Genomic DNA, 12,842 nt, shown 5'->3' on the forward strand with positions numbered 1-12,842 from the left:
TATAGAATTCTATATAAAAATATATAAATATAAAGCATGTAAAAATAGAAAAGTATCTCATGTACATAAATATATATAATTATATAGAAATATAGAAGATCTATGCAATACATTTAAAGCATCTATATAATTATATAGAAATACAGTATATATAATTATATAAATTATATAATTATATGGAAATACAATATATATAATTATATATATATATAATTAATTATATATATTTACAGTATATATAATTATATAAAATATAGAATGATATAGAAATACAATATATACATAAAATACATGATTATATAAAAATATTTTATATAATTATATATAAATATAAAATATATAATTATATCTAAACATAAATATAGAGATAAGATTGTATATAAATATTAGAATATATAATTATATAGACACAAAACCCCAGGCTTTCAAAGCAAGCCCAGCTCCTCTGGGAGCAATAATCACATTATTCAAATATTATAATGATTAGAAAATCAGATTATTACAAAAGCAGTCACCAGTCCAGGCACAAGAAGGAATTTTTTGGTCTTCTCACACTTTATTTTGCCAGCCTGTGCTGCTCTTTGGGCACAGAAACAACTCACCACCAGCCCAAAAGCAAGAAAAGCCCAGCCTAGCTGCACCCTAGAACAGGTTTAAAAATTCACCATGAATCCAAAAAGAAAAGCCCAGCCTAGCTGCTCTCTAGAACAGGTTTAAAAATTCACCATCAATCCAAAAAGAAAAGCCCAGCCTAGCTGCACCCTAGAACAGGTTTAAAAATTCACCATCAATCCAAAAAGAAAAGCCCAGCCTAGCTGCACCCTAGAACAGGTTTTAAAAAAATTCACCATGAATCCAAAAAGAAAAGCCCAGCCTAGCTGCACCCTAGAACAGGTTTAAAAATTCACCATCAATCCAAAAAGAAAAGCCCAGCCTAGCTGCTCTCTAGAACAGGCTACACCAGCCCAGGACTAAAGTATGGCTTTAGTTGTAATATTTTTGTTCAAGTAATTCCTCTAAAGAAGAGTTTAAACTACAGATCCAGCCAGGATCCCAGCAGCTCCTGAGGGAGCAGGGCAGGTAATCCCAGCTCAAACACAAAGCTGAGTCTGGGTAATCCCAGCTCAAACACAAAGCTGAGTCTGGGTAATCCCAGCTCAAACACAAAGCAGGAGTGTGGATAGTCCCAGCTCAAACACAAAACTGAGTCTGGATAATCCCAGTTCAAACACAAAACTGAGTCTGGGTAATCCCAGCTCAAACACAAACTGAGTGTGGATACAAACCCGGAGTTTGGATAATCCCAGCTCAAACACAAAGCAGGAGTGTGGATAATCCCAGCTCAAACACAAAGCTAAAACTGGGTAATCCCAGCTCAAACACAAAGCAGGGATGTGGATAATCCCAGCTCAAACACAAAGCTGAGTTTGGATAATCCTAGTTCATAAACAAAGCAGGAGTGTGGATAATCCCAGCTCAAAGACAAAGCAGGAGTGGGGATAATCCCAGCTCAAACAGAAAGCTAAAGCTGGGTAATCCCAGCTCAAACACAAGCTGAGTGTGGATAATCCCAGCTCAAAGACAAAGCAGGAGTTTGGGTAATCCCAGCTCAGCCAATAAATACCTGTGACCTCAGGGGGAAAAGCCCCTCGTGCAAGACAATAAATAACAAATATTGCATTTCCTGCCGGCCTGTCGGGACTCGGTCTGGAATGGCGTGCTTAGGCCTGGCTCTGAGGGGCCTGCTTAGGCCTGGCTCTGAGGGCCTGCTGAGGCCTGGCTCTGAGGGCCTGCTTAGGCCTGAAGGACCCCTCGTTAAGGCCAGCTCCAAGGGCCCCCCATTAAGCCGGGCTCTGAGGGGCCCCTTGCTAGGCCTGGCTGCGAGGGGCCCTCATTAAACCCAGCTCTGATGGGCTCCTTGTTAAACCCAGCTCAGAGGGTCCTGTTTAGGCAGGCAGAGCCTGAAGCTCGCAGGGTTTCAGCAGTTGTTGGCAGCGATGACGGTGCTGAGAGGGGCCCCTCGTTAAACCCCCCTCGCTAAGCCTGGCTCTGGGGGGCCCTCACTAAGCCTGGCTCTGGGGGGCCCCTCACTAAGCCTGGCTCTGGGGGGCTCCTCGCTAAGCCCGGCTCTGGGGGGGCCCTCGCTAAGCCTGGCTCTGGGGGGGCCCCTCGCTAAGCCCGGCTCTGGGGGCCCCTCGCTAAGCCTGGCTCTGGGGGGCCCCTCGCTAAGCCCGGCTCTGGGGGCCCCTCGCTAAGCCCGGCTCTGTTCAGGCGGGCAGAGCCTCGAGCTGCTGGGCTTTCAGCAGTTTCTTGGCAGCGATGATGGTGTTCTTCATCAGCATGGCCACCGTCATGGGCCCCACGCCGCCGGGCACCGGCGTGATGTAACTCGCCTTCTTCCGCACCCCTGGGGGAAAAGCTCGGCTTAAAGGGCTCCCCGGCCTAAAGCCACGCGGCTTCTGTCGGGATTAAGGCTTTAGGAACGGGGCCAGGTGGTTTTTCCCTGCTGGGAAGGCCCAGCCTGGGTGTGGGGGCCAAGGTGGGGAAAAGCGCCAAGCCAAGACTAAAAGCGCCAAGCCAGGCCTGGAAGCACAAAGGTCCAAAACAGCAAAAAAGCCAGGCCCGAAATTGCCAAAAAGTCAGGCCTGGGAGCCCCAGAAAGCTGGGCCCAAAAGCACCAAGCCTGGCCTGGCAGCACAAAGGTCCAAAACAGCAAAAAGCCAGGCCTAAAAACACAAAGCTCTGAACACATCAAAAGCCAGGCCATAAAGTACCAAAAAGCTGGGCCTAAAAGCACAAGCAATGAGACCTAAATGCACAAAAAGCCGGGCCCAAAAGCGCCAAGCCAGGCCTAAAAGCACAAAGATCTGCAAGCGCCAAAGAAACAGGCTCAAAAGCACTGAAAAGCTGGGCCAGAAAGCACCAGGGCCTAAAAAGCACCAAAAGCCAGGCCTAAAAGCTGAGTTTTAGCACAGAAATGCCAGATCCAAGCCTGGGGTTGGAGCAGAGGCAGAGATCAACTGCTGAGGCTCAGGAGGCTCCTCTGGAGCGTCCCCACGGAACATCCCGGGACACAAACCCGGCTTTGATCCCTCCTCAGTGCCCACAAAAGCTGATCCTGAGCCTAAAGAGCTGATCCTGAGCCTAAAGAGCTGATCCTGAGCCTAAAGAGCCGCTCCTGAGCCTAAAGAGCCGCTCCTGAGCCTAAAGAGCTGCTCCTGAGCCTAAAGAGCCTCTCCTGAGCCTAAAGAGCTGCTCCTGAGCCTAAAGAGCCTCTCCTGAGCCTAAAGAGCTGATCCTGAGCCTAAAGAGCTGATCCTGAGCCTAAAGACCCGCTCCTGAGCCTCTAGAGCTGAGCCTAAAGAGCTGCTCCTGAGCCTAAAGAGCCGATCCTGAGCCTAAAGAGCTGCTCCTGAGCCTAAAGAGCCGCTCCTGAGCCTAAAGAGCTGATCCTGAGCCTAAAGAGCTGCTCCTGAGCCTAAAGAGCCACTCCTGAGCCTGTCCTCACCTTCGAAGTCCACGTCCCCCACGAGCCTGGGCCGGGCCGTGACGGGGTCCTGCACGCGGGTGATGCCCACGTCGATCACCGCCGCGCCCTCCTTGATCATGTCGGCCGTGATCAGGTTGGGGATGCCTGCAAAGCCTGGGCTCAGCCTCGGGGGCTCCACATCCCCCTGAGCCCCCGGTCCCAACCCCCAGCGTCTTCCAACCCGCCTGGGATGTCCTACCTCCCCAAAATTATTGGATTCAGCAATTTTAAGGGTTAATTTCACAATCGAAGCCATCCTAAGAAATGCAAATCGACCCCCTGATCCCAAACTCCCAGCATCTTCCAACCCATCTGGGATGTCCTGCCTCCCCAAAATTATTGGATTCAGGAATTTTAAGGGTTATTTCCAACTTAAACCATGCAAACCTGATCCCAGCTCCCAGGGGGGGATTTTGGGGTGCTGTGCAGCTCCCAGGGGGGGATTTAGGACGTTCCACGGGCAGGATTCCCAGCAGGAGCACCCCTGACCTGCAGCTGCCACCACGATGTCAGCACGGATGGTGTGCTGCTTCAGCTGCTCCTTGGGCGTGTAGCGGTGCGAGATCGTCACCGTGGCGTCACCTGCGGGGACAAGGGACACCCAGCTGTGACTGAGCCAGCTCTGAGAGGAGCCATCACCCCTGACAGCTCAGCTACCCTGAATGGCATCAAATGAGCACCATGGGTTCTGAGGCAGTGCTGGAAACAGAAAAGTTTTAGTAAAAGACAAAATAACAAAGTTCTCACAGAGAGAGACCAAGCTAAGGGCAAGAGGTTCTTGTTCCTGCTAGAACACCCCACCAAAGGGATTATTTCCTTTGTTCTCTTCCTTTTCTAGTGAATTTCCTAGGCCTGACCTCTTGGCCTCTGTCCAGTTGGCAGCCCCAGGTCTGGGGTGAAGTCCTAAGGGTCCTATGAGGTGTCTTTGTACCAAACTGGGAGAGAAACTTCTGGGCTTTTTACTTTTTCAAGCAGACAAAAAATAATTTAGTAACTCCATCAACAAGAGGCACATTCCTACAGGCCAGGAATTCACACCCAGCACCCAAAATCACAGCATCCAAACCCAAAGCCAGCCAGTCCTGTGCTTCTTCACCTCCAAGGTGCTGCTCAGGAACATCAGGGCCTGCTGGTGAACCCCAGGAGCAGCCTCGAGGGACAGGCAGGGATTTGGGGTGGAACAGGACAAGGAGCTGCTGAAGGAGGTTCAGGGGGGACCTTCTGCCTCTCCACAACTCTGTGGGGACAGGAGGGGACAGCCAAGGCAGGGTCAGGCTCTGCTCCCAGGAGAAAGAACAGCCTCAAAGTGTGGAGAAGTTTAGAGTTGGATATTGGGGAAAAAAAAATCCATCATGGAAAAGTTGTAAAATAGGAACAGGCAGAGGATGAGATAAAACAGCCTCAAGCTGTGGAGGAGAAGTTTAGAGTTGGATATTGGGGAAAAAAAAATCCATCATGGAAAAGTTGTAAAATAGGAACAGGCAGAGGATGAGATAAAACAGCCTCAAGCTGTGCCAGGGGAGGTTTAGGGCTGGATAGTGGGAAAAAATCCATCATGGAAAGGTTGTAAAATATTGGGAGAGGCTGCCCAGGGAAAGGGAGAGGCCCCAGGCCTGGAAGTGCCCAGAACAGTGTGGACGTGGCACGGGAGGCTGTGGTGCCCACGGCTGAGTTTCATCACCTCGCACACCGTTCCAGGCTGAACAGGTCAGGGATTCCAAACGTGCTGGGGATTATTCCCCCAGGGAGCTGCTTTAGGGGGCTCAGGGGAGGGTGGTGGCCCCCCGGGCCCCGTCCTACCTCCGGGGCGCTCGTGGCTGCCGTCGGTGTGCAGCAGCATGGCGATGGGCATGCCCACGTTCTTGGACCTGCCCGCCACCACCACGTTCCTGCCCAGCGTCGGGATCCCTGCGGGGACAGAGCGCCCTGGCACGCGGCCCGGGCCGGGAGGGACCGGCCGAGCCCCGGGAGCCCCGGGAGACACCCAGAGTCCCACCGGGAGCACCCCAAAATCCACCCTGGGAGCCCCGCAGAGGCACCCAGAATGCCACCTTGGGAGCACCCCAAAATCCCACCCTGGGAGCCCTGCACAGACACCCCAAAACCCCACCCTGGGAACCCTGCACAGACCCCCAAAATCCCCCCCTGGGAACTCTGCACAGGCACCCCAAAATCCCACCCTGGGAGCCCTGCACAGACACCCCAAAACCCCACCCTGGGAACCCTGCACAGACCCCCAAAATCCCCCCCTGGGAACTCTGCACAGGCACCCCAAAATCCCACCCTGGGAGCCCTGCACAGACACCCCAAAACCCCACCCTGGGAACCCTGCACAGACCCCCAAAATCCCCCCCTGGGAACTCTGCACAGGCACCCCAAAATCCCACCCTGGGAGCCCTGCACAGACACCCCAAAACCCCACCCTGGGAACCCTGCACAGACCCCCAAAATCCCCCCCTGGGAACTCTGCACAGGCACCCCAAAATCCCACCCTGGGAGCCCTGCACAGACACCCCAAAACCCCACCCTGGGAACCCTGCACAGACCCCCAAAATCCCCCCCTGGGAACTCTGCACAGGCACCCCAAAATCCCACCCTGGGAGCCCTGCACAGACACCCCAAAACCCCACCCTGGGAACCCTGCACAGACCCCCAAAATCCCCCCCTGGGAACTCTGCACAGGCACCCCAAAATCCCACCCTGGGAGCCCTGCACAGACACCCCAAAACCCCACCCTGGGAACCCTGCACAGACCCCCAAAATCCCCCCCTGGGAACTCTGCACAGGCACCCCAAAATCCCACCCTGGGAGCCCTGCACAGACACCCCAAAACCCCACCCTGGGAACCCTGCACAGACCCCCAAAATCCCCCCCTGGGAACTCTGCACAGGCACCCCAAAATCCCACCCTGGGAGCACTGCAGAGCCCCCCAGAATCCCCCGGGAGCACCCCAAAATCCACCCTGGGAGCCCCGCAGAGACACCCAGAATCCCCCCGGGAGCACCGCAGAGACACCCAGAATCCCACCCTGGGAGCACCGCAGAGGCACCCCAAAATCCCACCCTGGGAGCACCCCAAAATCCCACCCTGGGAGCCCTGCACAGACCCGGGAGCCCTGCAGAGGCACCACCCTGCACAGACACCCAAAATCCCCCCCTGGGAACTCTGCACAGGCACCCCAAAATCCCCCCCGGGAACTCTGCACAGGCACCCCAAAATCCCACCCTGGGAGCCCTGCACAGACACCCAGAATCCCACCCTGGGAACTCTGCACAGAAACCCCAAAATCCCCCCCGGGAGCCCTGCAGAGGCACCCCAAAATCCCACCCCAGGCCCTGCACAGACACCCCAAAATCCCACCCTGGGCATCCCTGGGTAGCCTGCACAGACACCCCAAAACTGGATGAGTTTTGAGCTCAGGCCACCCCAGGAAGCAGGAAAATCCCTCCCTGGCCTGGATATCTGCAGGACAGGACAATCCCTCCCAGGACAGGACAATCCCTCCTGGCCCTGCTGTCCTTGATGTCCCTCCCAGGACAGGACAATCCCTCCCAGGACAGGACAATCCCTCCCTGGCCATGCTGTCCCTGGTGTCCTGAGCTGGAATTCCCAGAATCCCCAAAAGCTGCAGCAGCAGGAGCTCTCACCTGTCCTCTGGATGATCTCCCAGACGCCCCAGGGCGTGGCAGGCAGCATGGAGTCCTGGTCCAGGCACATCCTGCCCACGTTGAGCACGTGGAAGCCGTCCACGTCCTTGTGCGGGCTCACGGCGTTGCAGACGCGGCGCTCGTCGATGTGCTCTGCAGAGGGCAGGGGCTGGGCTGGGCTGGGCTGCCAGCTGTGCTGCCAGCTGTGCTGCCAGCTGGGACTGTGACCCCGAGCCCTGGCATGGAGCTCTGACCCCAAACTGGAGCTGTGACCCCCAGCCCTGAGCTGGAATTGTGACCCCAAACTGGAGCTGTGACCCCCAGCCCTGAGCTGAAATTGTGACCCCAAACTGGAGCTGTGACCCCCAGCCTTAAATTGGAATTATGACCCCGGGCAGAGACACCCAGAATCCCACCCTGGGAGCACCGCAGAGGCACCCCAAAATCCCACCCTGGGAGCACCCCAAAATCCCACCCTGGGAGCCCTGCACAGACACCCCAAAACCCCACCCTGGGAACCCTGCACAGACACCCAAAATCCCCCCCTGGGAACTCTGCACAGGCACCCCAAAATCCCCCCCGGGAACTCTGCACAGGCACCCCAAAATCCCACCCTGGGAGCCCTGCACAGACACCCAGAATCCCACCCTGGGAACTCTGCACAGAAACCCCAAAATCCCCCCCGGGAGCCCTGCAGAGGCACCCCAAAATCCCACCCCAGGCCCTGCACAGACACCCCAAAATCCCACCCTGGGCATCCCTGGGTAGCCTGCACAGACACCCCAAAACTGGATGAGTTTTGAGCTCAGGCCACCCCAGGAAGCAGGAAAATCCCTCCCTGGCCTGGATATCTGCAGGACAGGACAATCCCTCCCAGGACAGGACAATCCCTCCTGGCCCTGCTGTCCTTGATGTCCCTCCCAGGACAGGACAATCCCTCCCAGGACAGGACAATCCCTCCCTGGCCATGCTGTCCCTGGTGTCCTGAGCTGGAATTCCCAGAATCCCCAAAAGCTGCAGCAGCAGGAGCTCTCACCTGTCCTCTGGATGATCTCCCAGACGCCCCAGGGCGTGGCAGGCAGCATGGAGTCCTGGTCCAGGCACATCCTGCCCACGTTGAGCACGTGGAAGCCGTCCACGTCCTTGTGCGGGCTCACGGCGTTGCAGACGCGGCGCTCGTCGATGTGCTCTGCGGAGGGCAGGGGCTGGGCTGGGCTGCCAGCTGTGCTGCCAGCTGTGCTGCCAGCTGGGACTGTGACCCCGAGCCCTGGCATGGAGCTCTGACCCCAAACTGGAGCTGTGACCCCCAGCCCTGAGCTGGAATTGTGGCCCCAAACTGGAGCTGTGACCCCCAGCCTTAAATTGGAATTATGACCCCGGGCCTTGAGTTGTGACCCCAAACTGCAATTGTCACCTCAAACCCTGAGCTGGAATTGTGACCCCAAACTGGAGCTCTGACCCTGAGCCTTGAGCTGAAATTGTGACCCCAAACTGGAGCTGTGACCCCCAGCCCTGAGCTGGAATTGTGACCCCAAACTGGAGCTCTGACCCCGAGCCTTGAGCTGAAATTGTGACCCCAAACTGGAGCTCTGACCCTGAGCCCTGAGCTGAAATTGTGACCCCAAACTGGAGATCTGACTCCAGGTCCTGAGCTGCAATTGCAACCCTGAGCTGGGATTATGATCCCAATCTCTGAGCTGGAATTGCAGCCCCAAACTGCAGCTGTGACCTTGAACCTTGAGTTGGAATTGCAGCCCCAAAGTGCAGCCCTGACCCTGAGCAGGAATTGCAGCCCCAAAGTGCAGCCCTGACCCTGAGCAGGAATTGCAGCCCCAAAGTGCAGCTCTGACCCTGAGCAGGAATTGCAGCCCCAAATGCAGCTCTGACCCTGAGCAGGAATTGCAGCCCCAAAGTGCAGCTCTGACCTCAAGCCCTGAGCAGGAATTGCAACCCCAAACTGCAGCTGTGACCCTGAGCTGCAGCTGTGACCCTGAGCCCTGAGCAGGAATTGCAGCCCCAAAGTGCAGCCCTGACCCTGAGCAGGAATTGCAGCCCCAAACCACACCTCTGACCCCGAGCTGCAGCTCTGCCCCTGAGCCCCAGCTCACCCCTGCAGAGTGTGGTCCCTGACTCCCCACACCCCCAGCTGCAGGCTGGCACCCCCAGCTCTGGGAGCACTCTGCAGTGAGCCCTGCTCACACGGGGAGCGTTCTCAGGCAGCCCAAGGCCGCGCACACCCAGCTGGGGAGGCTGACACTCCCACACGGGAACAGCTGCCAGGGGCTGAACCCTGAGGGCAGCTGCTGCTGAGGGGGAGGATCAGGGCAGGGTCCCCCCCGTGCCTCCCCCTTGGAAGCTTTCTGGGAATGCAGGAGGGAACTGAGCTGCTCACCAGGCAGGGGAAGCTGCACCAGGAGCCCGTCCACGGCCGTGTCACTGTTGAGTTTGGCAATCAGCTCCAGCAGCTCCTCCTCGCTGATGGAGGCTGGCCTCAGGATGGTCTCGCTGCTGATCCCTGGAATTGCCAAATCCGCGGTGTCAGTAAGGCACAAAAGAGTGATTTTCACAGATTTTGTGCATTTTCTGCCCTGTTTTGCTGCCTGGCTAACTCTGGGAGGTGCACACCGAGGATGGAAGGGTTTGTGTGGCTCCCAGGCTGGAGGAACCTTCACAAGCCTTGGGATTTATTGTTGAGGATGATTTTATGGGGCTGGTGGCCTGGGAAAGGGGGTTTGGGACTCTGCCAGAGCAGGGAGAAACACAAGCAAAGGCTGCTGCCATGAAAATAAAACCACATGGCCTGAGAGGCCTCTGGACACAGTAAAAAAGGGATATTTGCCTCAAAATCCCAGCTCCAAAAGCAGCCTCAGCTGTTAAGAGCCAGGTTAAGTGACACCATTTATTGCCCCTGACCCCGAGCAGGACCTTGGACTGCAGGATGGGAGGGAGTCAGAGAGCAGCAAGGCTGCTGAACAGGATCTGCCCCAGGCAGATGGGAAAAGGAGGCCAAAAATCCCCTCCTGTGCTTTTCACGGCTCTGGGAAAGCTGAAAAACCCCAATCCTGCCCTGAAGGCTCCAAGTGATCACACCTTACCACACCCCAGGACAGCTGGGCAGCCACAAGAACCCAAATTCCGGGTGAAGCCAAAAAACCAACAGGTGGGTGCACCCCAAAAAAAAGCTTCCAGCATCGAGGGTTCCCAACCAAACTGCGTTTTTAGAGAACAAAACCCTCCCACTCACCCACATCAGCCGCTGCTTTGGTTTTGTTGAGGACGTAGGAGTGGCTGGCCGGGTTCTCCCCCACCAGCACCACGCTCAGGTGGGGCCTCCTGTGGCCGGCAGCCACCCACTGCTGCACCTCGTGCCGCGCTTCCTGCCGGATCTGCCGGGCCAGCTTCCTCCCCGAGATCACCACGGCGTCCCCCCTGCGGGGAAAGAAAGGGTGAGCACAGCTGGGGCAGGATGGGGCAGGGAACCAGGGGAAAAAGGGGAAAGGGTGAGCACAGCCCCGGGCCCTGCGCTGCCAGCCCGGCCAGGGCAGAGCAGGAAACCAGGGGCAAAAGGGTGAGCACAGCCCGGGCAGCATGGAGCAGGAACCAGGGGCAAAAGGGGAATGGTTTAGCACAGACCGGGCAGGATGGAGCAGGAACCAGGGGCAAAAGGGGAATGGTTTAGCACAGACCGGGCAGGATGGAGCAGGAACCAGGGGCAAAAGGGTGAGCACAGCCCGGGCAGCATGGAGCAGGAACCAGGGGCAAAAGGGTGAGCACAGCCCGGCCAGGATGGAGCAGGGAACCAGGGGCAAAAGGCTCCATCCCCTGTGCTTTGTCGGGGCCTTTGGCACCTTTGTGCTCGGTCACGTTTCCAGCATCAAATCTGGGACCAAACGGGGCAGGATCAGAATATCCTGAGCTGGAAGGGACCCACCAGGATCAATGATTACACCCCAACATCCTGCCCTGTGCAACGCTGGGAATGTTGGCCAAATATTGTTTGGAGCAGGGTGGGATGCTTGGGGGTCTCTGTCCCCGTCACCCCAGGGAATGCTCTGGGCTCTCTGTCCCCCTCACGCCAAGGAATAACCAAGAAGAGGGGGGTGATGGTCTCCTTTCTCACTCAGGGGGTCTCTGTCCCTCTCACCCCAGCGCCCGGGGGGGTCTCTGTTCCTGTTATTCTGGGGAATGACTGGAGGGGCTCTGTCCCCTCACTCCGGGCTGTCTCCGTTCCCCTCACTCCGGGCTGTCTCCGTTCCCCTCAGCCCGGGCTGTCTCCGCTCCCCTCAGCCCGGGCTGGCTCCCTCCCGCCCGCCCGTGCCGGGGCAGCCCCGCACTCCCACGCAAGGCGGCCGCGGGATTTCATCAGCCTGCAGCTCCCGCCGCGGCCGCTGGGGGCCTGCCCGCCGCTCTCAGAACCACCGGGGCCAAACGGGCCGCGACCCCGGCCCGGGGACCGCCCGAACCGAACAGCACCGGGCCGGGCCTCTCCCCTCACAACCCTCCGGGCCCGGGCGGAGCGCGGCGGGCGCTGCTCCCACCTCCCTCCCGAGCATCCCCGCACATCCCCCGGTGTCCCGGCCGTACCGGGCGGCGCTGAGGTGCAGGCGGCGGGCGCGGGGCTCCAGCGCGGCGCGGCTGAGGGAGCGGAGGGGCCGGAGCGCGGAAGCCATGACGGGAATGAACGCGACAAGTGGCGGGAACAGCACTGAGGGGAGCGCCGCTTGCCGCCCCCTATATAGCTGATAAGCCCCGCCTCCCCGGCCGCAGCCAATGGGGTTCAGCCCCAAAAATGATTGATTGAGGCTTTCACCTTGGGCGGCGGGAGAGGCGCTGGGGCGTCGGGCCCGGAGCGACCGCGGCCGCTCCGAACGGGGCGGACACGAACAAAAACACCGAGGGATCGGGGATTGGGTAAAATTGGCGTCACCTCCGCCGCACGGCAGTGGGCGCGGTGTGGGTGGGGGGGCGAGAGGCTGCAGGGACCCCTGGGCCCGGCCCCAGCCGTGGGCAGCAGCTCGGGGGGCTCGGCCCCGCTCAGGTGAGACCCCACCTGCAGCGCCGGGAGCTGCTCTGGAGCCGGGCTGGGAGAGCTGGGAATGGTCCCCTGGAGAAGGGAAGGATCCAGAGAGAGCTGGGAATGTTCCCCTGAAGGGAAATTCCAGGGAGGGCTGGGAATGTTCCCCCGGAGAATGGAGAGCTGGGAATGTTCCCCCGGAGAAGGGAAGGATCCAGGGAGAGCTGGGAATGTTCCCTTGGAGAAGGGAGAGCTGGGAATATTCCCCCGGAGAATGGAGAGCTGGGAATGTTCCCCCGGAGAAGGGAAGGATCCAAGGAGATCCCCAGGGAGAGCGCCCAGCACATCCCGGCCCCGCAGGGGCTCCAGGGCAGCTGGGGACGCACCGGGAACACCGGGAAATTCTCCCAAAATCCCGCTTTAACCGTGGCCCCACCCCCGCCCCGCACCGACCAATCAGATCGCTCTCTCGTTCTCTCCCCACCCCTTTATTGTGACATCACAAAAGGCCGCGACGCTCAGTCCCTCCTCTATTACGTCACGGAACTCCCATTGGCTGTTGGGGAGAGGGCGTGGCTTGCCGGGAGTATAAAAGGCTGTGCCCGCGCGCGGGGCGGGTCCGGAGAAGGGGAGGGAGAGGGAGGGAGGGAGG

General features: G+C 57.7%; 1 protein-coding gene across 1 annotated transcript; it reads right to left on the reverse strand.

The window, feature by feature from the left end:
* Positions 1 to 536: 536 nt before the first annotated feature.
* On the reverse strand, positions 537 to 11,873 carry MTHFD2 (methylenetetrahydrofolate dehydrogenase (NADP+ dependent) 2, methenyltetrahydrofolate cyclohydrolase). The gene is made up of 8 exons (XM_041404645.1): positions 11,761 to 11,873; positions 10,421 to 10,605; positions 9,569 to 9,691; positions 8,213 to 8,365; positions 5,330 to 5,437; positions 4,019 to 4,111; positions 3,509 to 3,634; positions 537 to 2,407 (listed from the first exon to the last, which is right to left on the reverse strand). Exons 1-8 carry the CDS (start codon positions 11,844 to 11,846, stop codon positions 2,268 to 2,270), a joined length of 1,014 nt encoding a protein of 337 aa, XP_041260579.1. The 5' UTR covers positions 11,847 to 11,873; the 3' UTR covers positions 537 to 2,267.
* Between the last annotated feature and the right edge of the window lie 969 nt (positions 11,874 to 12,842).

This window comes from Onychostruthus taczanowskii, unplaced genomic scaffold (genome assembly GCF_017590055.1).
Source record: "Onychostruthus taczanowskii isolate IOZ18803 unplaced genomic scaffold, ASM1759005v1 scaffold217, whole genome shotgun sequence".
Classification (NCBI taxonomy): domain Eukaryota; kingdom Metazoa; phylum Chordata; class Aves; order Passeriformes; family Passeridae; genus Onychostruthus; species Onychostruthus taczanowskii.